General features: G+C 30.8%; 1 protein-coding gene across 1 annotated transcript in view; it reads right to left on the bottom strand.

Annotated features, from left to right (window-relative positions):
• Window positions 1-3,091: 3,091 nt before the first annotated feature.
• Vinc (vinculin) overlaps window positions 3,092-27,349 on the bottom strand; it is a 453,217-nt gene continuing 428,959 nt past the window's right edge. Inside the window, exon 20 of the mRNA XM_072537619.1 lies at window positions 3,092-3,372. Within this exon, the coding sequence (XP_072393720.1) occupies window positions 3,200-3,372 (173 nt within the window). The 3' untranslated portion in view covers window positions 3,092-3,199. The remainder of the gene's footprint in view (window positions 3,373-27,349) is intronic.

Raw genomic sequence — 27,349 nt, 5'->3', positions numbered from 1 at the left:
ACCCACGTTCTCTTTCTGCTCGTGAAATGTGACTGAAATCAAGCCTGCAGCGACGACTGTTTTAACATGTCGTCCTTCATTTTGTTTTTAACTTTTAACGTATTTAGTAATTTTAAAGTGTTTTTTTAACAGTAATTTTTAAAGTTTAATTGCAACTTCAGTATATCATGTTATTTAACGTTGTTGTTTCTGCCACGAATCTTACATTCGGGTAAGTTTTTTATAGTTTTTTATAGCCTTTTTTGGCACCATTCAAACTGTTACAACATAGTAATTTTCTTTGTAGACCTTGATAAAGGTGGCAAAAAACCACCGAAAGCTTGGATTCAGAATTTCAGAATAAATAGTACGCCTTAGCAAAGCTCTGTTTTTATTGACTACCACACCCAAAAAGAAAAAAGTATTTACATATATTTTTTCCAAACTAGTCAAAAAATTTTGGACTACTTTTTCTTACTATATATATATATATATATATATATATATATATATATATATATATATATATATATATATATATATATATATATATATATATATATCTAAAGTATTCAACTAGTGAATTCAGAGGTTTAATCGGTCATTCAGGTTGGCAAATAAAAAAAGAAGTCAACTACTTCATAAGTTTATCGAAGACGTTTCGCTTTATATTTCTAAAGCTTCATCAGTTCTCTAAAATATAACAAATGACATAGAGTTTATAAGAAATACAGATGTTTATAGTTCATAACTTACAACTCAATATGTAGTATATTATCGATGTTATCATATATCTACTGTACACTTTACTCAATATTTAAAACTAACTTAATCAAAAAAGAAAAAACAAAAAACAAAAAACAACACACAAACTTTGCCGAAAATAATGTTCATATTCGTAGATATGAATATTTAAAAAATTTTAAACGAACATTTGGCTTCATTTAGATGGTTCTCCGCTGAAGACCAACAAAGTTCTGATTTATTGCAATCTAGCAAACAACTTGACGCGATACCGAAAATTTTTTTATTTAAGGGCCATGTGTCACCAAATTCCAAGGTTTGAGACAATTATGAACTTCTACAGGGGACATTGCATAATTAGTTGGACGGGTGGAATTTGTATGGCGGAAATATTTTGATATATTATTTTTAATTTATGTTTTAATGAAACTTGGAAATAGGGGATGATTTTGTTATTATTTTGAATGAAAAATACGCCAACTTTTAACTGAAGAATAATTGGTATCATTTATTTCGTAAGATGAGAGAGTGGTAAACCTGGCTCAAATTGTCGATGTCGGTTCTTTTGTTTATTGCCGATGAGTTCTTGAGGATCTCACACATTTCAATAAAGGAGCGTTTCTGATGGTTGTTTTGTTTCGCCAGTATTTTGGTATTTGTGAAATCAATGTGATGTTTAGTGGAAATGGCGTGTTGTGCAAGGGCACAAGAGGGTTTGGAAAGTCTGATGTCACTTTTGTGTGAAGTTATACGCGCTAGAAGAGATCGACTAGTCTGGCCAATGTAGCAGGAGTTACATTCTGAACAGGGTATCTGATAGACAACATTAGTGTGCTCTAACGAGCTTAGTGGAGTTTTAGACTTGGAGAATAACTTTCCAATGGTTTTAGTATTTTTTAGGGATATTTTGACGGGTAAGTTTTTGAATAGTTTAGTAAGCTTGTTCGTAATTTGTGGGAAATAGGGAAGAGAAGCATATTTTGTGGCTGGTTTTGGGGTTAACGGGGAAATGTTCGTCTGTATGCTATTGGATATGGAGGCTAGTATTGCACCGTTAGGTGCTTCCGAAATAGAATGACCATAGCTTTTAGAGAAAAGATATCTGTTGATGATGGATATGGGGTAAGAGTTATCAATGAGAATGGATTTGAGTAAATCCAAAGATTCCCTCTTGTACCGCGTATGGGTCAACGTGTGTACTCTAAAGCTAAGAGCTTGTACAAGGTTATGTTTGTATCTTATTGGATGTGTAGAGTGGTAATTTAAGAACCGGTTGCTCGCCATGTCTTTCCTGTACCACGTAGTGCCCAATGTGTTACTATGTGTGCGTATGATTCGCATATCCAAAAACGGTATGCTGTTATCAACCTCCAATTCACAAGTAAATTGCAGGTGAGGATCAACGCTATTGAAGACTGATAAGGTGCTTAAAATCTTATCAGGTGGTGTTGCTAGGATCAAGTCGTCGACATAACGCTTTACAAAGGGAACCTGGAAATCTAACTTACTGATACTCTCATTGATAAGGTCATCTAGTACGAAATTCACTAGAATGGGGGAAATGGACGATCCCATGGGAGTTCCAAAGATTTGGCGATAATATTTGTCATTAAATATTAGATAATTGGTGTCAAACGTCAGTTTTAATAATTCCGAGAAAATTTCCCATGATACTGGACTGTGTGGTTGGATTTCATTCCAATGGTTCCGGAGTGACGTGACGACGCTGGAGAGTGGGAGGTCAGAAAACAGTGATACTACGTCGAAGCTTACTAAGACATATTCTCTTGGTAACTGATAATTATTGATAAATTCACTGAACTGGAAAGAGTCTACTATGTTATACTCGTTCCTATAGTTGTATGCTTGTGAAAGAATGTCCGTTAGGAATTGGGCTACATTAATGTTAGGAGCGTTTATTGACGATAGTAGTTGGTCTTCAGCGGAGAACCATCTAAATGAAGCCAAATGTTCGTTTAAAATTTTTTAAATATTCATATCTACGAATATGAACATTATTTTCGGCAAAGTTTGTGTGTTGTTTTTTGTTTTTTGTTTTTTCTTTTTTGATTAAGTTAGTTTTAAATATTGAGTAAAGTGTACAGTAGATATATGATAACATCGATAATATACTACATATTGAGTTGTAAGTTATGAACTATAAACATTTGTATTTCTTATAAACTCTATGTCATTTGTTATATTTTAGAGAACTGATGAAGCTTTAGAAATATAAAGCGAAACGTCTTCGATAAACTTATGAAGTAGTTGACTTCTTTTTTTATTTGCCAACCTGAATGACCGATTAAACCTCTGAATTCACTAGTTGAATACTTTAGATATATATATATATATATATATATATATATATATATATATATATATATATATATATATAAAATAATTCAAATATCCCACATTTTAAACAAATACATAAAATAAAATAAAAGCTCCTCCTTCGCGAAATGCATACTTCTTAAGCATATGCGTACCAAGGCTGCTTCCGCACCCATCTCAATTTTTCATGAGTTTGGGCGTGTATTTTAACGCTAGCACTCTCTGCTGCTCGAACAGTTTCTTTAACACTTTGCATGAGATTCTGGGCATTTCCTTCTAGCATTTCAGTAGCTTCCCGGTCTTCATCAGATCCTAAAATAGTAAATTTTGAATTATTAAAACAAAGAGGTCCTAGGTAATTTTATATTGGTATCAACATTTATATTACACATACGAATAATCAGTACATATATATATATATATATATATATATATATATATATATATATATATATATATATATATATATATATATATATATACGTACTGTTAACTTATGTAAATTTTTTTTATTCTTGGGGAACGCAGTCAATTGATTTCGCCTAATATAAGTAAACTCTGTGAGCTTAGTCTAACTTTCGGAAATTCTATTTCCTTTTTCAGGACTAGCTAAAAATGTATCCTAAATAATAATAAAAGAAACTTACTGTGCTCGTGGTTACAAATTAATTCAATTACTTTAATGAACATGAAGAATTAAGAATACATAAAAGTTAAACATGATAAAATTTGAAACTACATTAATAAATGTCATTTTATTATTATTAATTTTTATGTATTCTAAATTCTTCATGTTCTTTAAAGAATGAAATAATTTGTAACCACATATATATATATATATATATATATATATATATACTTATAAAACGTTTTGTATACATTCTAAAGAAAAATAATTCAAATAAAAGTTGTAGACCATAAAAAGTTTTTTATGTAGAGAAATACCAAATTTAAATACATATATAATTGATATAATTCCAAAAAACCGTAAACTCTAAGATATTATGTTTGTAGTAATTTATAAATGTTTATAACTTTGTTTTTTGCCTAACGACAGGTAATATAGCTACTTGAAATTATGGCAATTGATGAGTTATTAAAGTGTGCTAAATATCAAGCAGATCAAAAAATATTTTACAATTTATTCAATTTGTTTATGACAGAAACCGATTATTTAAACAACTGTACTTGTCCAAACAGTATGACAAGTATTTTGTAACTTGCAATCGATTCTTTGCGCTTATAGTTTTAGGGTATATTAAAAAATTTTAACATATTATTAAATTTTTTATTAAAAACCAGTTTGTGAATAGGGGACTTTTTAGTTTTTAGACCACTTCACGTTTTTTCAGTTTCTTTGACAAGTGAGGATTGTCTATTCGCTTATTTCTTAATATGGGCTATGAGCAATTATCTAGTCAAAACACTATTATAGAAGTTAATCATACTTTTCCAGTAGTAACCGTCATTCAGACGGTTCATCTTAATTCTCCCCATATGGAACATAAGTCCGAGAAAAGTCTTAAATTCTGTTTGTGTTGTCTCTTTCCAAAACGCAATCCTCGATTTTTCTGAACGACTTTGTGCAAATATTTCGTCAGAGTCAATCAGTCACTTCCACCATTCATTTAATCTACATCGTCCTCGCCAGATGCTTCTAACAATTATTGTAATTCAGCAGTGGTCAATCTACGTTTATGTTCACATCTAGCTTTTTTAGATGTCGAAGGCATATTATTTACATCCATCTTTTTATAAATACTATAACTCACTTTTACGGAGGTAATTAACAATAAAAACGTTCTACTAGAAACTATCAGCTCACGACTTCCAATACTATAAGACCACTTGAGGTACAATACGTTTTTACTCAATAATAGTTCCTGTATAAGTAAAATTGTTTGTTAATGTGCTTTATTGAAGCACACTAGACATATTCCAGTTTCGCCATCACATTCTTCAGAGTATGTTTTAACTTTTTTAACTTTTCTATCGTCCTTTCTACTAGTCATGCTTCTTCTTAAAATGTTGTTACATCTTGTACACTTTCTTCTCTTTGTATTATCTACATCGCTTTGCCTGAGATGGTATTTTTGGGTGTAACTGGTCGTGAGGGTTACATTTCTTTATTTGCAAATGCCTTCGCGAACTCCAGTCTGAACTCAAGGATAGGTTGTCGCTTTTTTTACGTTTTCTATTATTTAGCAACTAAGCATTGACGACTGCGTTATTAAATGCGGTATTAAATATTAATTCCACTGCCACTTTCCGGTACCACTTCAGAATTTTGCGTATTCGGCTTTGGTAAGAAGCCACTTGATCACTAAAATCAACACTCTTTTTCACCAAGTTATAATCGAGAATAGTTTGTGGTTTTAGTACTTGTGTATAATTTTTCTTTTTATTTGATTAAACCAAAATACAACTATTATGTTTAAATGTTGTAAGGATTAAAACTGGTCTTTTGTCGACCCATTTTATTCCTTGTAAAATCAATAATGGGGTTAAGTTTCATCGTGAGTAACTGGTTGCAACTTTTTTAATCGAGATTTTGGTTTTACATGTTTTTATAGTAAAACATCTGCACATGAATAATTCGTTTCTTGAACAATGATTGCAATTCATAGACCAATATTCTAAAATAAGGTTTTATTACGTCGCGTCGTCCGGAATATTATAAACTGGTTCTCTTTCACAAAGCATTGGAAATATGGTTTACATTCTATATTTAGAAAAATCTTTTACTGCAACTCTTGTTCGACCTAAACTAAATTAATACACAAAACAAATTAATCTATTTTTTTTTTATGGAAATGCAGATTCCTGTCAGATTTTTATCAGTGCGGCATGAGTCACTGGTGTCTCGTATATCCGGACCTCTTATCGCATTACAAACATAATTTTTAATTAGCAATGCGGTACAAGATACATTTAGGTCGTATAATCTTAAAGCCGTAATAAGACCATAAGACCGTATATTATAAATAAATATATTCCTATAAGAATTATCTTAAAAGATGAAAAAATACAATAAAAAAGTGCAATATTAAGTGTTATTTAAAAAATAATAAGTCATTCACGGGTGTACAGTTAAAAACAAAAGTTTTCAGTGTTCTATTGCTTTATTATTATCTGGTATTCTAAAAATGTTGACATTTTTTCCTGGTCTGATCTTCCTCAACTAACGTCATCTTTCTTAATTGGTGGGTTGTATTGTTCAGGTCTCTTTAAGTGTTTTTGTTGCTATCCATAGTGAATGATCTTCTTTAGACAATGTACTAATGTAGTGTTCAAATGTGGCATTGCGTGCATCATGTAGCGCTGATCTTAATTGTCTGATTATCTACCTCTTGCTCTTCATTTTTCGACTATTAGTTGTATAATATAATTCGGAGTGTTATTTGTGTTTTCTTGATTTGGAATTGTTAATCGTGTAGCTCCATATGAAATAGTAGAAGATGAAAACGGCAGCATATTCATCCATAAAAAAAGGAAACGCGATAAAGATATCTGAAACAACTGTTTTATGTTATAAGAGATTAAATAGTCCGAAATTACCAAAACAGGTTAACAGGGCACTATAAAGAGGAAGTAGAATTAGCTATGAAACAGCTTGAATGGGGAAAAGAAGTAAGTTTAGACCAAATACCAGCAGGAATTATTCAACTGAGGAAAAAAATTAAATGGATAACAATATTCACTCCATTTACAGAAAAGGCGGTGACCCGCAAAAATTTTAAGAACTTCTTTAATAGCCTCCAGTCAACAATTTCCTAATCATGTTTAAAAAACGTACGGAATGCACTGTATATACTAACCAAAGTAGTCAACATACTTGTTGTTGCAGTTATGTATTACGATCAACTTAGAGGTTATGCACGACTCCCCTTGTATATTTACACAGGCATGCACATGCGGAAGAAAAAAGATTTGTCATACCGTTACATTATGTCACATTTTAACGTTGAATATTTTATGGTCCCCTTTGGGTTATGAAACGAATGATCGACTTTTTCTCGCACAGATCCCTGCTATGTAACTTTACAAAGCGAGTCGTTTGCTGGGTATTAAAGAACCGTCTATGGCCATCATATAATTTTACGCTAATATTTCACGTTCTGCGACGCATTCCACGTGTGACACACTGTCTTGTTTAGTTTTCTGTCATTCTATTTGATAAATCCTATGTCATTCTCGTCACAGCGTCAAGGAGCAGTAAATGTGTGCACTGAACGGGAGGCATATGTCTAACAGTGAACGTTGGAGATTTTTCGAGTTTATCATATCTTCTTCTTTGAGTGCCTCTCCTATCGGAGATTGGATATCATTAGGGCGATTCTTATTCTATTTACTGCTGTTTTGAATAATTCGTTAGTGGTACAGCCAAACGACTCTCTTAAATTTCTCATCCAGGACATTCTTCTACGGCCTGGATTTCTGCGTTCTTGGATTTTTCCTTGCATTATATTTTGTAGGAATGTTACTTTTGTCCTCTCATCAGGTGGCCAAACTATTTAAGTTTTCTCTTTTTTATATTCAGTATAACTTCTGGATCGTTATTTATTCTGCGTATTACCTCTTCATTTGTAATTTTATCCACCCAACTTATTATTAGTATACGGCGGTAGCACCAAAGATTTTTAACATTCTTCTGTTTAAGAGTCCATGCCTCAACAACCGTAAAGCAAAGTACTGAATACATACTAAGTAGTTAACTAAAAGTGGACGTATGCAAAGAATTGTATGACGTAATCGTATGGTATTCGCTAATAATCCTGTCACGTAATATGCCACACACTTCTGTGCGTTAATTCGTTTTATTGCTGCCAGTTTAAGGTGTTATTAGATGCCGCCATGTTTAATTTCTCTCCACCATCGTATTATCTCCGTTAAATCCTATCATTTTAGGCTCCATATGTCATGATTAGACCTATAGGACCGGAGATACGCAACTAAGGCTCTTTTGACATAACATATATAGGAGCAAAGATATATACCTAAGGTCCTTTTGGTGTTGATGTATTTGATTTCTACGTCGTAGTATTCTATTGGTTAAATGGTACCATTTGAGGTACTGTACGTCACGATTGGACTAATAGGATCGAAGATACATAACTAAGGCCCTTTTGCCAGGCTACTCTATTTAATTTTTATATCTCATTGTATTCTATTAGTTAAATTCTATCATTTGAGGTACGAAACGTCACGATTGGACTAATAGGACCGCAGATACATAACTAAGGCTCTTTTGACAAGCTGATGTATTTTATTTTTCTATTTTATTGTATTCGATTGGTTAAATCCTATCATTTGAGGTACTGTACGTCACGATTGGGCCACTAAAAACGAAGATACGTAACTAAGGCCCTTTTGACGTGATGCTGTATTTGATTTCTATGTCATTGTATTCTATTGGTTAAGTGCTATCATTTGAGGTATCGTACGTCACGATTGGACTAATAGGACCGAAGATACATAACTAAGGCCATTTTGATATGCTACTCCATTTAATTTTTATACCTCATTGTATTTTATTTGTCAAATCCTTTCATTTGAGGTACTGCACGTCATAATTGGACTAATAGAACTAAAGATACACAACTAAGGCCCTTTTGACATTGTTCTGCATTTGATTTTTCTTTCCCATTGTATTATTTATGTTAAATCCTATCATTAGCGGTACCATACGTCACGATTGGACTAATAGGACCGAAGATACGTGACTACGGCCCTTTGGACATGTTGCTGTATTTAATTTTTTTATTTCATTGTTTTCAATTGGTTAAATCCTGTCATTTGAGATACTGTACGTCACGATTGGACTTATAGAAACGAAGATATATAATTAAGGCCTTTTTGACATGCTGCTATATTTGATTTTTCTGTCTTATTGTATTTTATTGGTTAAATCCTATCATTTGAGGGGCTGTACGTCGCGACTGGACGAATTGGAGCGAAGATACAATAGGTAGTTGCAATATATCATAACCCGTTACTTTTAACCAAACTGATGCCAGAATGATTTGTGGATGAAATATATATATATATATATATATATATATATATATATATATATATATATATATATATATATTCTTAAATTTACTATTTCGTTGTGGGTAATATTATATTCAACAGCGATGCCAAATTTCTGATGCTAAAATTATTGATAATGAAAGTGGGATATACATTTTCATGTATATAATGGCAGCGAGTAAACGGTAAAACCCTGAACTAAATATATATAATATTTTCACTGTACCATCATTTTAGACTCAAACAGTTTCTGGAACAAAATTATATAACTCAGTAAGGGATAAAAAGAGAAAGCGGATATTTTAAAATACCAACACGGTATCAAAACTCTAATCAATGAGATGGTTAAAATTCTTGTAACAAGTACGGTAAAACAGTTATTAAGGTCTTGTAAAATAGCGTCGATATACAGATGCTACTTTGCAAGACGATGCTAAATTGATGGTAAAAGCATAATGTATCGATGCGAAAATGATAGTAGGTTATATATATATATATATATATATATATATATATATATATATATATATATATATATATATATATTATATATATATATATATATATATATATATATATATATATATATATATATATACTGAGATGATATTGAATATAGGAGAAAGAAAAATAGTGTTTAAAAAAATAATTTATAAGTTATATACTAGATAATATTAGATATAAAAAGTATTTGGTTATTTAATAAGTTATATACTATAGAATATATTTATATGAGGGCATTCTTAAGAAATTAGCATATAATAAGTGTAAAAAGTTTTTTTTTAATAATTATGATATATTTAGGTGAGCCATGTGCATAGGCAACCAAATATACTCTGAAAGTGACAGTTAAGGGATGGTTGCGAATGTAGAAGTGGGGATATTTATTGGTTTGAGATGTTTAATTTACATAAAAGTTAATATTCTGATCTGAAAAGCCTAAATGTCGATAAAATTCTCGATAGAAAAGTAATGAATTCTCTAGAAAACAGAATTTAACCTTTGTTTACGGTAGAACCTTCGCGAATATGGTTATGTCTGTGAAATGGACATAATCGAACATATACTTTTCCAAGAACATTCATATATTTAGGAAATAGAACAATTCGAATATGATTTCTTGCCAGATGATTCTGGAACAATGAAAAGATATAAATACTCGGTGATTTGGATTCAAAATGGTCAGACACTTAGTTAGTAAGAAGACAGACACAGTTAGTTACAGTTAGTGAAGTCAGTTGTTCAGTAAGTTCAAGATTAGTCAGTCAGAATTAGGAAGAAAGTATAAAGTATGCAATAATCAGTGATTTAGTATTAAAATTTGATAGTATTGGAAAGTATATTAGAAGAATATTGGTTGGAGATTAGTAGAAATCAAATTATAATAGTTATATGGTGATTGGATATTGGTGTATTAAAAAGAAGAATAAATATAAATGCTATTAAGAAGAAAAATATTTTAAATTGGTGGAAGCTGATAATTGGAAAAAGTAATTTCACAAAAACAAGGATAACCGAAGCTGAGAACGAAGACATTGAGTGCTAATTAAAATCTATATAGCGGTTTCATTTAGGCATTCAGTGACAAAAAGGTACAAAATTTTGTTAATATAATTTAGTTAGTGTCATAACAATTTCAATTTTAAAGATAGTTTGTTTAAAATTTACATTGTCTATATAATTTAATTAGTTTTATAAGAATTTCAATTTAAAGATAGTTTATTTTAAACTTAGATTGGCTATGCTAAATATATATGTGTGTTTCATAATAGATATAATAAAGATAATTTCAAAAAGTGCTTACAAACTAATTCTTTGAGAACCGCGATAAAAACCCTATATATATATATATATATATATATATATATATATATATATATATATATATATATATATATATATTATTAAAAAACACTCATTGCTCATTAAAACATCATTCACAAATAATACATCATCACAATTTGGCGCCCAACGTGGGGCTCTCTATTTAAAAGAATTAGTTTGGGAAGATAAGTGCTCTAATATAATTAAATTATTTTCATTAGAAAGAAAAAAATTATAGATTTTATTTTTAATTATATTTGAACAAGTAAAGTCTCAGAATGTCTCAAGGAAAGAAAGGTACAAGAAGCAAAAAGAATGAAGAAGATGTGGAAATAGAAATACAACCTCTACAAGAGGAGATTTTAGTTCAAGTTCCACAAGATACTGCAGAAATGAATCTAGAAAGAGAGGAAAATGTCAATATGGCAGCTTTGATGTCATTAATGATGCAGATGAACAAGACAATGGAAGAGAATATGAAAAAAATGGAAGAGAATTCAAAAGAAATCAAAGAAGACATGAAAAAAATGGAAGAAAATTCAAAAGAAGTCAAAGAAGACATGAAAAAAATGGAACAGAAATTGGAAGAGAATTATAGAAAATTAGAAAAGAAAATAGAAGATAATAATAATAAAATTGTAAAACAAATGGAAAAACAAATGGATAAAAAACTTGAAGCTGCAGAGAAAAAAGTAGCAAATGTAATAAAAAATATACGGAATGACTACAAGAAAAGGATAGAAAATGAGAGGACAGAAGTAAATAGGATTATTCAAGATAATAAGATAGAGATCGAACAGAAAATAGAGTTGCAGAAATGTAACTTAGAAGTAAAAATTAACGAAGACAGGAGAAACACAGAAGAAATATTAGACGATATACAACAAAATATCCAAATAAATAGTAATCACATAAGAAATGTGGAACAGAGAATAGATGATATTTCACATATGAGAGACATAGGGAGACCTTATTTAAATTTAACAAATGAGACTGGGATTAAATTCTCTGGTAATATAAAAAATTTGCATCCTAGAGTATACATAAATAGTTTAAAACATAAATTAAGATTAGTGAATAATATTAATGATATTAAAGATTATATTAGAATGACACTAAGTGATAATGCGGCAACTTGGTTTGCCAGTATTGAAAATGATTTAGATAATTTTCAAACATTTGAAAATAAATTTTTAAACTATAATTGGGGTGAATTAGAGCAAGACAAATTTAGAGAAATTCTATATATGGTAGATTATGCATTAAAACTGATAACGGTTGCAAAATATTTAGAACCACCACTTAGAGAGGATGAAAAAGTTATAAATGTATCTAGACATTCTGATGCTGATGTTGTGCAAACAGTAACTGTACAAAATATTCAAACAATAGAGAGTTTTATTAATTTTATTCAAAGAATACAAAGAGGTAATATGACAAGTAATAATAACAACAACAGAAAAAACAATAATAACTTTCAATATAATAAGAATAATTATCAACAATATAGACAATCATATAATAATAATAGATATGGTGATAATTTACAAAATTTTAATAATAATAACAATAATCAAAATAGACAGAATCTTAATATCAATACTAGTTATAATAGACAAAATTTTAATAACAATACTAATAATAATAGACAAGATTTTAACAATAGAAGAAATGCAGAACGACCTAATTACAACAGACAGGTAAATTGTGCACGAAGGAATAGAAGCTGCGACCACAGGGAACGAAATAGTACAAGGCAAGAAAATGTGAGTAAAAGTCATAGTAGGGAAAGACATAGGACATCAGATCCAAGTGGTCAGATACAATCTGACAATTCTAACAATCAAAATTTTGTTCAGTAAACTTTCTGAATTACAAGTTAGGCCATTGCTATTATGAAAAACCTTCTGAATTTATTTCTTTAGATGAAGATAAAATTATTGAATCTATTAATTTAATTTATATAAATGCTTTGGCCAAAAATAAAATGATTAAGGTTATGATAGATACTGGTTCAGAAAGTACTTTAGTCTCGGAGAATTTTATTTTAAATACATTAAAACTATCAGATATAATAAAGATTCCAAAAATTAAAATTGTTGGTGCAAATAATAAGAAGTTGGGTGAAATTAATAAACTAGCCAATTTTAAAATTAATATTCTTAATAAAGAAATTAATATGCAAGGATTTATTGTCAAGGATTTATGTGTTGATATATTAATGGGAAATGATGAATTGGAAAAGAAGAAAGTAAAGATAGATTTTGAAGAAAAAATGGTAACTTTGGAAGGGCAAATAATTAAGTTTATGCAGAAAGATGAGGTGGAAGAAGGAATAAGAGTTGATAGGATATTGTTAAAAGAAAGTAATGATGTTTATGAAGAAGAAATGTATTTTGATGATAGGGAAATGTCCCAAAAGAATGTAAAGAATAATTGTAGTGAATATTTAAGGAATGGACATTTTAAGCAGATGGAAGCCTACGAGGTGGAGTGCGTAAAATTGGAAGCAAGGAATAATGAGTACATAATTAAGAATAATTTTATTTGTAAAGAAGAAGATGTGATAAAAGTTAATTGCCCTGAAGAATATAAATCAATAGTGGTTTCCATATTGCAGCAACACAAGGGACTTGTCAATAAAGAAAATAGAATTGCACAAAATTATATCCATAGTATAAAAGTTAAAGAAGAAAAAGATTTTAAAACAAAATCATACCCAATACCATATAAATACAGAGAAGAAGTAAATAGAACGATTAATAATATGTTGGAAGATGGAATCATTGAGAAGGCAGATACACGTTTCATAAACCCTATAGTAGTAGTACGTAAAAGATCAGGTAAAATCAGGTTATGTTTGGATGCAAGGAATATTAACAAGATTACTGAAAAGCAATTTGAAGCACCAATGAGTATAGATGGAATACTAGGAAGAATTACAGGAATGTCATTTTTCACTAAAATCGATTTACAGCATAGTTTCTGGTTAATACCTCTAGAAAGAAAAAGTAGGCAGTATACAGGATTTCAGATAGATTGAGTAGTATACCAATTCAAAGTAGTACCATTTGGACTTCAATCATCTTGCAGTGCTCTATGTAGATGTCTTCATGATATTCTGGATCAATATGAACATTTTGTAATTCACTACATTGATGATATATTAATTTTTTCTAAAACGGCTGAAGATCATGAGAAACACCTCAAAATTATAATCAACAGATTAGACAAAGCTCGACTAAAAATAAATCAAGAAAAATGTACATTTTTTCAAAAAGAAGTAATATATCTAGGTTATAAACTTAACACTAAGGGAATCGAAATGGATCCAGAACGGACACAGGTCATTCAGGAATATAAAACACCACACAATTTAAGAACTTTAAGAGGATTTATTGGAATAATTAATTATTATAAAAGGATGATACCAGATCTAAGTATAAAAGAAATTCCATTACTTCAACTGCTGAGGAAAGGTCTACGATGGAGATGGGATCAGAGAAGAGAACTAGCATTCCAAGAAATCAAAAACATTTTTCTGTCAAATTTAAAAATATACCATCCTGAGTACACAAAACCATTCATGTTAAGAACAGATGCATCCATAGAGAGATTTTCAGGAGTATTATTACAAATACATGATAGGGTCGAATACCCAATACAATTCATTTCAAGAATTACAAAGCCACATGAAAAGGGTTACTCAGTTTCAGAATTAGAACTAGCAAGTATCATACACTGTGTCACAAAATTAAGATTTTATTTGTTGGGTAATGAATTTACTATAGAAACAGATCACCAAGCTTTAACATCTATATTAAATAACAAATATGGAAACAGTAGAGTACATCGGTGGAGTCTAATACTGAGTGAATATAGCTTTGAAATCAAATACATTTCTGGAAAATCCAACATAGTGGCAGATGCTTTGTCAAGGTTAGAAAATACATCACAAAAAGGGCAGCGGACAATAAAAATTGGATTAAATCAGTTAGTAGAAAGCACTGGATTATATTCTAAAGAAGAAATTATAAGAGATCAGATCAATTTGAGTGAAAAACAAAAAGTCCTTAAGAAAGATGGAGTTTATTATAAAATAATAAATGGCATAGAAGTATATGTAATAATTAGAACTTTGGCAAGGAAAATATTGAAAAATTTACATAACAATTACATGCATATTGGTTCAAGAAAGCTATGGATGCTATTTAGGGACAATTATTTTGCAAAGAATGACATAAGTATAGCAAAAGAAATTACTACCCAATGCCAAATATGTCAAATAAACAAAGAAAAGAATTTTAAAAACCAGAACACATATAAATATAATGTTGTATATGAAAAACTAAATACAGTTTCCATGGATTTCATTTCAAATTTAGTTCCAAGTCCAACAGGAAAAAAGCATATACTAGTGATAGTTGATTTATATACAAAATTTATTAAACTATATCCCTGCTCCAGAACAAATGTTAAAACATTGAAATTATATATTAATCAATTTTTCGAAGAAATACGACCATTTAGAAATTGCATAATAGATAATGCTACATATTTTAACAACCAAAAATTTCGGGCATTTTGTGAGAAAAAGGGAATCAACATTCATTTTACAAGTATCAGACATACTCAGGCAAATCCTACAGAAAGATATATTAAAGAAGTTATAAAATATTTAAGGATAGTATGCCAGTATCAACATGAAACATGGCAGCAACATATACCACAAGTAGAATATTTTTTAAATAATACACATAATTTAAATACAGAGGAAGTACCAGAATATTTAATGTTTGGCCATATAGGAAACAGAAAATGGATTAGTGAATATAATCAGGATATGTTAGAACAAGTAATGCAGAAAGTGAATGACCGAATTAGAAGGAAAGCTGAAAAATATATCAGAAGACAAAATCGAAAAATAAAAAAACCAATCACATTTCTAAAAGGAGACAAAGTGTTAATTCGTTCACTTAGAAAGAGTAATGTTGGAGGAAACAGTTGTAAGAAATTACAACCAATGTTTGAAGGTCCATACAGAATCGAAAATCAGAATGGACTAAATAGTTATGTGTTGATAGATGCAGATAATAGACCTAGAGGCATATTTCATATAAATGATATCTTTAAATATCATGAAGAAATTGAATAATGTTTTCTATACTTTTAACACTAATAATAACAACACTAACAGTTCACTGATAGATCCATTTCATTTTGATGGTAGATTTCATTGTTGTGAATCAATTTGACATCATATTTGTTGATTTTATCCATATGGAAATTGTTTGTGCCATAAAAATCATAATTTGGGGTTAGATACTAAATTGATTGTGTAAATGTCTTTCTAAAGATAATATGAAAACTGTAAAACTTACCAATTCATATTGATGAGTCTTTTGAACGGAAAGATGGAAAATAAATTGAAGGAATTCCTAGATTTTGTCTATAAATAAACATAACACAATATAGACGCTTAGATTATCTTTATTCATTGTAAAATATAAACACACAACACACAAACTTCCATTTGACATGACAATTTGACATAGACAGACAACAGGGATGTATTTAAATAGAACAATTTTAAATAAAAAATTGAATTATTTAATTTATTATATTTACTAAGGTATGTGGATAAGAAAACTAATATTTAAAAGAAATAATATGTGAATTATTTATTTTAAAATTAATTTTGGGGTATTGAGATGATATTGAATATAGGAGAAAGAAAAATAGTGTTTAAAAAAAAATAATTTATAAGTTATATACTAGATAATATTAGATATAAAAAGTATTTGGTTATTTTAATAAGTTATATACTATAGAATATATTTATATGAGGGCATTCTTAAGAAATTAGCATATAATAAGTGTAAAAAGTTTTTTTTTTAATAATTATGATATATTTAAGTGAGCCATGTGCATAGGCAACCAAATATACTCTGAAAGTGGCAGTTAAGGGATGGTTGCGAATGTAGAAGTGGGGTTATTTATTGGTTTGAGATGTTTAATTTACATATAATTACGGATTTGAGGTAGTGTAGTTTATTAATTTGGGCTGTTTAATTTACATATAAGTTTATATTCTGATCTGAAAAGCCTAAATGTCGATAAAATTCTCGATAGAAAAGTAAAGAATTCTCTCGAACACAGAATGTAACCTTTGTTTACGGTAGAACCTTCGCGAATATGGTTATGTCTGTGAAATGGACATAATCGAACATATACTTTTTCGAGAACATTCATATATTTAGGAAATAGAACAATTCGAATATGATTTCTTGCCAGATGATTCTGGAACAATGAAAAGATATAAATACTCGGTAATTTGGATTCAAAATGGTCAGACAGTTAGTTAGTAAGAAGACAGACACAGTTAGTTACAGTTAGTGAAGTCAGTTGTTCAGTAAGTTAAAGATTAGTCAGTCAGAATTAGGGAGAAAGTATAAAGTATGCAATAATCAGTGATTTAGTATTAAAATTTAATAGTATTGGAAAGTATATTAGAAGAATATTGGTTGGAGATTGGAAGAAATTAAAAATTATATTATGATTGGAGATTAGTAGAAATCAAATTATAATAGTTATATGGTGATTGGATATTGGTGTATTAAAAAGAAGAATAAATATAAATGCTATTAAGAAGAAAAATATTTTAAATTGGTGGAAGCTGATAATTGGAAAAAGTAATTTCACAAAAACGGCATAAAGTAAACTCCGCCCATGTTAAAATTAAGGTTCAAGTGAGCTCCGTGGTGAAGTGGACACCGATATACGGAGCTCACTTGACCATTCCATATTATTGGCTGTGTCGATTCGTTAACATGTATAGTTTCATAATTTTTAAAAATTTTCAAGAGTCCATAAGTACCCCTGTATCATAAATGTATATCGCTTAGTTCACGTGTATATGTTATAGGGGTCGTTCAGATCTTTTTCACTGTATATTGGAACCATAAGTATATCGGTTTAAGTAAGCTCTGATAGTTTGGCAACTATGCGATTAAGCCCTATATTTTCAGCGTATATACCTGTTTTTGGTAGGTACGTGCTTTTCTAAAAATAGCTTTATAGATACAAAAGGATTTCGTTACCAAGTTGGATGTTTTTTTCATATGCGGAAATTTCCTAATGCATTTTGTTAACGTTAGTATGTCTTTATAACTTTTATTTAAGAATCCGATTAATATGAACTTGTTTTATTTCATCCATCTATTGTTTTACGATATCTTGTAGCTTCTTTATTATTTTATTTCTGGTTTGGTTTGTATACTACATATAATTCTGGATAGGTTATCTTAAAATAAATATTTAAGTGCTAAAATAGATATTTTTGTGTAAAAATGGATAGCACTCCGCAAAAAAGGGAAGAACGCTTAATTTATCTAGCCAGAATATATCACTTTACCAATATTACATACTTCTGAATGGTAAGGTAATTTAGGGGTAATATGTAATCAATATAAGTGGAGTTAGTGTCAAATTTGCAATGATCTTTATAAGTAATAGCTTACTGACTGTACTTTACATGTTCAGTTTAAATAATTAAACCTTGTCCCTTCAGAAAAGAGCAATTTAAATGGCAAAGTCAACTAAGAAGGTGTGAAGAATCTTTTACCACCCCACATTCACACAAGTTAACCGGTGTTTGCAGGCAAGAGTCCTCCCGAGGGTTCAGATGGCGAGGATTAGCTTTTTTTTTGGTATATCTTGCACATGTGTTGATCTGGCCAGTTTTTTCTCGATTTTAGTCATAAAATGGGCTTGTATTCGTGAAGTACATGTTGCGAATCTAGATTTTGTTTTATTTGTTCTTTAGCTACTTATCTTCGGATATTAGGTGTCTTGGTAGCTACGATATTGTAGAGCTTATGTATGGATGTGAGTCTTAATATCCGCTGAATTTGAATGACTAATTTATAGCTAAATCTACGTGTTAAGTATGTGTTGGTGTCATTCATACTGGCAAGGTATATTCGGCAGCAGAAGCATAGAATGCAAGCGTTTACGTTTTAAGGGTGGAAGGATGTGCTTCTCATTTTTAGCTGACAAGTTTGCGGAGAATATTACTTCTGGTCCTTAGTGTGCCTTTTAGTTTTAAACAAAGTTCTGTGAATGACTAAGTGTAATACAAACTATCTTCAAGGTATTTATAGCAAGTCCAGAGTATAAGGATTTCATGACACTATTGGATGTTCAGATTTGTGAAATCGTCTGTGTTGGGGATATTAAGTAGCACACCTGAGTTTTTCCGGGGTTTGGCTTAAAAATGATTTATAGTCTATTTTTATTGTGTTTAAGGCATGATTTAGATTTTTCTTCACTTCAGCAACAAAAGTTTTTGGTTGTGCAATAATAGATGTGTCGTATACATAATAAAAGTCCTAGTATTTACTGGTATGGGTTGATGGTTTGTGTACATGTTATACAGTGTAGGTGCCATTACGCTACCCTAAAGGAGACCGTTTTTCTGCGTTCTCCCTTTGCTATTCTTACCATTGAGAAATACCAAAAATCTTCTGTTGTGTAGGCATACGCTAGTAAAACAAGTAAGTTTATTACCTAAGGAGATATCATATAGATTTTGAAAAAATGCCCTCTTATTTAAGGTGTCGTAAGCTGCAAATTTCTGCTTAGATTGACAAATACCACTCCTCATACCTGATATCTTTCGTACCCATCTTTGCTGTGTTGGGCAAGATTTAGTATTTGTGACGTACATGATCTTCCCTGTCTATAGCAACTTTTGTCTTTTAATTTGAGTTTTTCTTCTGTTTTACCTCTTGAGAAGTATTTTGTAAAGCTGACAAAATAAATATATTGACCGATAGCTTTTGTGGTCGTTGGAGTTTTTGCCAGGTTTAAGCAAGGCAACAACTTTGTCTTTGCTTTGTTTGTCTGCAGACTTTGGATATCAGTAACTGTTGTATTTTTGGTCCAAATTTTATAATAAGCTTTGTGCTCAGATCTTCAGTCAGTGCCGTACTATTCTTCATTATATACGTAGATAGTGGATCCAAGCTCAACATTGTTAAAAGGTTCCTTCAGCTGACTAGTTTTGTCCTCTCTCATTTTAAGTTTTTCTTTGCTTCTTTGCCGGCAGAGATAGCACTTTCACATTTATTATGTGATTTTCAGCGATTAGCTTAATACCAAATACACTATTTTTTGCCCTCTATGTATTTTCTGCACTAGAAATACTTTTTTGTCCTGTACGGTCAAAAAACATCAGCAGAATCATATGGCTATATCAAAATAAGACAGACAAAATCTATAAAAAATCCCGAAATGGTAACAAAAGACAGACAAAATTATTACATAAAGCAATTTTACAAAAAGTTTTTACAGCACTATACATTTATGCTAAGCGCATATGTCTGATAAGGTTAAGTAAAGTAAAGTGTCTGTATCTCTAGATATGCCCTTAATATTTATAGACATTATTAGAATAATTGATCCTAAAAAGGACCGATTTGACAAAAATCATATTGAACAGGTGATTCTGATTAGCCGATTAATTCATTATTCATTACCCAGGGTACAACTGATTACGGTGGTCTTATTTGTACTCAAAATTTCGTAAAAGCTTCTCTTTTGAACCCCATAAGAAATGGCTAATTAACTTTTCATTAAAAATAATTTTACATACTGATTTGTATAGTAATAAGTATAGTTAATATGGAGTCTCTTTGTGAAAAGTAAATGAGTTTGTAATATCGGTCACAACTCATATATGAATGATAAGGACATAAACGGTTAAAATAAGTGCACAGAATTTTAACTAAATATATCGGCGCCATTGTTCAGGAGATGGATTTATCCCAGAGATTAAAGGTTAAATGTATATTCCAGGTTCTATTTACGTATTTTCATTATTAAAAAAGTATATTTAAAATAAAGGCCTTAAGATATCTTTAGATTCTATGGAAATTAGAATCTATGGAAATTAGCAAATTAAAAAATACAGACATCATTCTGAATCACAAAATTGAGACAAACAGTTGTCTCAAGTAATGTTTATATTGTAAAGATTATCGTCATAGTATAGTCAGAACGCAACAAGGTTCTATTGGCTTTTCTGCTTTTTGTCTCCTCATTCCTATTGAAAACTTAGCCACGTAAATAACGTTTTAAAAATATATGTCAATATTTCTGAAGTGCCTTTCCTAAGATAACTTTTTTTAAGCCTAGTTCGTTTGACTACATGTAATGGATTTGATAGTTCCCAACAGATAAGTATTGATTGTAGGTTGGATAGCAGTTGGTTGTACAGGCATGTGTTGATAAATATGATGGGACGATAGGTAGTCCCATTATTCTTAAATCTGACCAATGTTACTTCCCCTGTTGATTCGTAGACGTCCTAAGGGCATTTTTCCTCTCGGGGCATCCTCGCAGTTTAACTTGGCAATGCAGTTATTAGAAAGCCTTTGGATATAGCCAGCGTAACTTTGGCGTTGAGATTTAGTCTCTTGTATGACGTTGCTATCTTTATATATCTATTAGACCTTGGCATTAGTTCCGGTTCGGTATTGGTTAGTATTCGGACCTTTGTAAGTTGGAAAATAATTCTGATGGCTTTTCTAGTAATCCTGATCTAATTAATACCTAAGTTTTACTTACATTGTTTTGTCAGCGTTCTCGTCACATTTTCAGTCAATAGCACTGGTTTAATCACTGTTTTATATATCCTGACTTTAGAGATTTGTATTAGACTTCTGGATTTAAAAGTGTTATGTTGGTTATATTTACATCAGTTAGCTACCTGAATATTCCATTTATTTCTTATGTGACAGCGTTATCGACGATACCTAAAACGCTGCAATCTTTCAAAATTATATGGGTTTATTGTTACGTTATGCCCTACTCTACGTCCTCTCTCTTGTATGTTAAAGAACATTTATTTAGTTTTCTCATTACTTATTATCAGACCGTTTTTTGCTGCTAATAGCATTATTTTATAGCATTCTAATATTTAATCTATAGATTAAATCCGGATAGCAAATAGATATTTTTCACTTTCTCGGAGAAATAATATTCCAACATACAAAATCCTATTAAATTGCCAAAACCTTTCTTGCATATTATATTTACTTATGAGGGACAGCAGCAATATCAGTACCATAATAAGGCGTATAGTCCTGGACTGGCTAATCGTTGGATAATTGGAAGCATGAGTGTAGCAGTTTTAATGTTTTCGGGACTGCTACCTGGTATCGGAGAGCAGAGATATCAGTACCAAGTTAGTGCATATAGGAATTGTTGCTTGAACTTTATTATTATTAAACAGCACTATATTTCCTAGTAAAATCGTCATGACTTTACAGTAAGACAAATTTTCGAACGTTGGTTATGGAAACATCATGTACATACCACCGGATTCCCTAGATCGACATTCAGCAAAATTCTTTTAATAATGATACGGGAGTAAAAATATAAATATCTGGGAGCTTACATCAACAAAGAATTAGATTCAGACTAAGAAATCAGGGTACGAATAGAAATGGCAAGGGCAGCGTTCTTAAAATTCAAGCAATTGTTCTGTGACAAAAATCTTAATACTGCGCTGAGACTGAGGTTTGTTGAATGTTACGTCTGGTCTCAACTATAGGTCTCTATACTACGGAGTAGAAATATGGACGGTAAAAGCGCAAATAGTTAGGAAGCTTCAAGCCTTTGAATTTTAGATATACCGGAGAATGTTGAGAATTCCATGGACTGCCACATGGACTGCCAGGGTCACCAATGAGGAAGTACTGAGAAGGATGGGTTAAGACAAAAAATTGTTGAGAACAATAAAAGTACGCAGGACTGCATACCTGGGACACATACTAAGGAATATAAAGTCTTCTGCAGGCCATCATGCAGGGTAGAGTCGATGGCAACAAGGGAATAGGTAGAAAGAGGAAGTCATGGCTGCGAAATATTCGTGACTGGACAAACATGACTGTAGACAAATTATTCCTCGTTGCAAAAAAGAGAGAGATACTTTTAGAAATGTGGTCGTCAACCTCCGTTAATGGGGACGGCATAGGAAGAAAAAGAATGATACGCTAAACAAAAAAACACAGAGATGAAGATAGGCGCCAAGAAACTCTGTGTTATAAAACAGTTGAATAAAATACAGATTCTCGATTCAAATATTCAAAAATTTATTGAAAAGCTTACTAAAATAGAAATAACGTCTATTTAAAATGCAATCCATTAATGGCTCAAGGTACAAAGCAGTCCTAGCATCTGCTAATAATATTGATCTTATAAGAAACTCTCTCCCGTCCGCAAACGACATCTTCAACAAAGTGAAGAGAGCACGAAAAATGTTTCACTTAAAATCAACAAAATAAAAACCAAATACAAGCTAATCAACAGAAGAAAGCAATTCAATACATCTAGATAAAATATTAAAGTTCTATAATTTCTATAATTATAACTAATAACTATAATTTCGAAAGTATGGAACACTTTAAATATCTTAGATTAATAATCACGGTTAATAATAATGTCACTAAAGAAATACAGAGCATAATTCACTTAAGACCTATTTTAATACATGAATGCGAATCATGGACAATGACTAAAACAAATAAGAAAGAACTTCGAATATTTGAAAGAAAAATAATAAGAAAACTTTTTTAACCTCATTGTCATATTGCTACAAATCCGTATAGAATAAGAACACATACTAAATAAAGAAAGCTCTTATAAATATATTGTTTAGGAAAATAAATCGCTTAAGGTAGATCGGACACATGCATAGACGCCAAGATGTCAAACTTGGTTAAAAAACGTAAACTAATTTTTGAAACCAAATTCAGTATTTTGCTTTAATCTGTGCCTTCTAAGAATTGCAAGGAAAAATAGACGTTGATAAAAATGTTATTAGAGACATGGGGAATCTAAAAATTGCATTCCACAATATATCTCCTCAACTAAGCAAAAATCCTTAACGAATTGGTCTCTAGTACTCGTACAGAGTATATTGGTATAAAAGGAAAAAGACAGTTAAGCAAGAAGAAAAGTGCAAGCATTTACGTTTTAAGGGTGAAAGGATGTGCGCCCCATTTTTAGCTGACAAGCTTGCGGAGTATACTATTTCTGGTCCTTAGTTTGCCTTTTAGTTTTAAACAAGATTCTGTGATTGACAACGTGCGATATAAACTATCTACAAGGTATTTATAGGAAATTCAGAGTTTAAGGATTTCATCACACTATTGGATGTTCAGTTTTGTGAAAGCGCCTGTGTTGAGAAAATTGAAGGAGCGCTCCTAAGATTTTAGAGGTTTGGCTTAAAATTAAATCGTGTATTTTTATTATATTTAAGGCATCTATTAGATTTTTTTCCACTGCAGCAACAAAAGTTTTTGGTTGTGCAATGTATCATCTACATGAAAATTCTAGTATCTACTGGTATCTGTTGATCATTTGTGTAAATGTAATACAGTGTAGGTGCCATTCCGCTACCCCAAGCGAGACCGTTTGTCTGCGTTCTCCATATTACCATTGAATGATACGAAAAATCTTCTGTTCTGTAGATATACGCGGATAAAACGATGTTTACAGTTTGTCATACAGTTTTTGGAGAAATGTCCTCTAATTTAATGTGTCGTAGGCGGCATTTAGATTAACAAATACCACCCCTGATGCCTGATATCTTTAGTACCCGTTGTTGCTTTTTGCAACAACGGGTACGTTATTACGTACGTTATAAGTATTACGAATAAAAATAAATAAGCAAGAAGAATATAAGTGAACCATATTTAAAATAAGTGACAGAAAAAAGAATTTTATATATACATTTACTTCTAAATTAAAAATAAAATACTCGTATGCCTGACAACGAAAGATACAAAATTTACAAACGACAAAGTATTTTTTAAAACAATTAGACCGAACATATTATATGTAATAATTGTAATAGATATGTTGGCTAGAATCAAATTACCATAAAGTCACCGAAATATTTTATCTGAGTAATGACTCACTACTGATTGCTACGTTACGTTATACGATACATTTATAGTTAAAAGCGAAATTAGGTGTTATGCCTCATTATTTTAGTATCTGTTACAAGTGTATCCATGTATAATATATGTGTATCTAAAGTATTATAGTAAGATATTGAATTCCCTACATTTAAAAATCGAAATATTGAAATTAGACAGTAAAAAATTATAATTTTAAGATTGATTTATAAATTATTATAATTTAAATTTTACTACTTTATGAAACAAATATTGTATATCATAAAACGTAGCAATCGAAACATCGGAACGTACATTTATATAATAAATTTTTCAGTGTCAATGCATTAAAAAAATACTAATACATAAAAATTGCCTTTTCCAATCTTATAACAGACACTAACTTAAGTTTAAAAATAATTAAAGCAAGTAATATAAATTACCACCATAAAATATTTAACTACATTAACCAAGTATTTGTGAAATTTCGGGATGACTAAATTGATTGATATTTAAATAAATTTCAAGTTCCAAAACGTACCTGCTGTAAAATTTAAAAATCTACGACTAATCAAATTATTGGCAACATCGGAGGAGTTTAGTTGTGTACGCGAAAAAATACATACGGACCCCAAAAGTGTTTTAACCTATTACAGAGTCCATTTAATCCTACGTGTTGGTCGGAGTCTACATAAAGCGCTACCCAGATAATAATATACACGGTGTATATTCTCCTGGAGTTAGTATAATACTGTTTTAGTACGGGGCCCTCATTAACCGCTAGATCTATATATATATATATATATATATATATATATATATATATATATATATATATATATATATATATACATCTAGCGGTTAATCTGAGCTCCGTTCTAAAACGGTATCATACTAACTCCAGTAGAATATACACCGTGTATAGTATTATCTAAGTAGCGCTTTATTTAGACTCCGACCAACATGTAGGATTAAGTGGACTCCACAACAGGATAAATCATTTGTGGGATCCGTATTTACCATTTTGCGTACACTTCTAATCTCCTGAGATGTTGCCAATAATTGTATTAGTAGTAGATTTTCAAATTTTACAGCTGGTACATTTTGGAACTTGAATTTTATTTAAATATCCATCAATTTAGTCATGGAGAAATTTCAGGATTATTTGGCTCTTGTAGTTAAATATAAATTGTTAACCGACACATAACTTTATTTTACTTTTTAGTTTTAATAAACAAGGCGGTAATTTATATTACTTGTTTTATATATTTTTAAACATAACAAAGTGTCTATTATAAACGTGGAAAAGTTAAGTTTCCATTTTTATTAATTAGTATTTTTTATTAAAAGGCATTGTCACTAAAACATTTAGTTCATAAATGTACGTACATCGGATAGAGTAATCGTGTAACAGTTTATGAAAGTAGAAGCCCCTTCGGTAGGATTATAATGCTTGTTACCCTATTAATATAATTAAAGAAAACTCAAACAACAGGGAGATCTTTGTAATTTTTGGATTACTGCAGTTTATGACATGCAATGTTTGTTTTATAGCGTAGTTGAATTTAAACTACAATAATTTATAAATCAATCTTTAATACAGTGGCGCACCCAGAATTTGTCTCAGGGGGGGTTTTGAAATTTTTTTATGCTACCTCCATTTTAAGCTCCTAAAATTTGGTTTTTAATTTATCTTAAAGTACCAAAGACAGCAGTGCCAAAGATTCAGGTATCTCTTATCCTGCCTACCAACTAAAACCACCCTCTCTTACTTTTGCGCAGTTGACTGTCGCACATACCGTACTCCGAAAGTGGGATGGCCTCTGTAAGGCTGACGACATTTTTGGAACACTCCCTTCTCTTATCTAGATCTTATCTATTGTTCTGAAGCTATTTTCTTCTGGCATTTTAAAGTAATTACTATTTGATGGGAATAAGCCACAATTGAAGGTTAAAATAAGTTTATTGACGTTTGACATTAATCCAACTTGTAAATACAATACATTTTGGAGACGGCTATCGCCGTATTTCCGTTCTCCTCCGCCAATCTGCCCGGTCCAAAGCATGCTCCTCCTCGAAATCTCTCGATTCCATCTCTCTTCAAATTCCCTCATTCCGTGAGCGTCGAGGTCTACCTCTTTTTCTTATTCCAGGGGGCTTCCATTTGTAAAGTTCTTGGTGCCAACGTTCGTCAGGCATTCTCAATAGATGTCAAAACCATTTTGAACCTCTTTTTTCTATTCTGTCAATGAACGTTTCTGTAGCATTCATGTTATTTCTTATAGATTCGTTGGTCTTCCTTTCCCGCCCTTGGTATTCTAGCATATCTCAAATAATCCATTTCAACTGCCAACAATCTTCTCTTCAGGTCTGCATTAATTGTCCATACTTCAGAGCCATAACAAAGAACTGATTCAACCATGGTTTTCCCTATTCTTTTTTTGTTCCTTTTGGAAATGTTG

This window comes from Diabrotica undecimpunctata, chromosome 7, assembly GCF_040954645.1.
Source record: "Diabrotica undecimpunctata isolate CICGRU chromosome 7, icDiaUnde3, whole genome shotgun sequence".
Lineage (NCBI taxonomy): Eukaryota > Metazoa > Arthropoda > Insecta > Coleoptera > Chrysomelidae > Diabrotica > Diabrotica undecimpunctata.
This window is presented reverse-complemented; position numbering and strand designations above follow the sequence as displayed.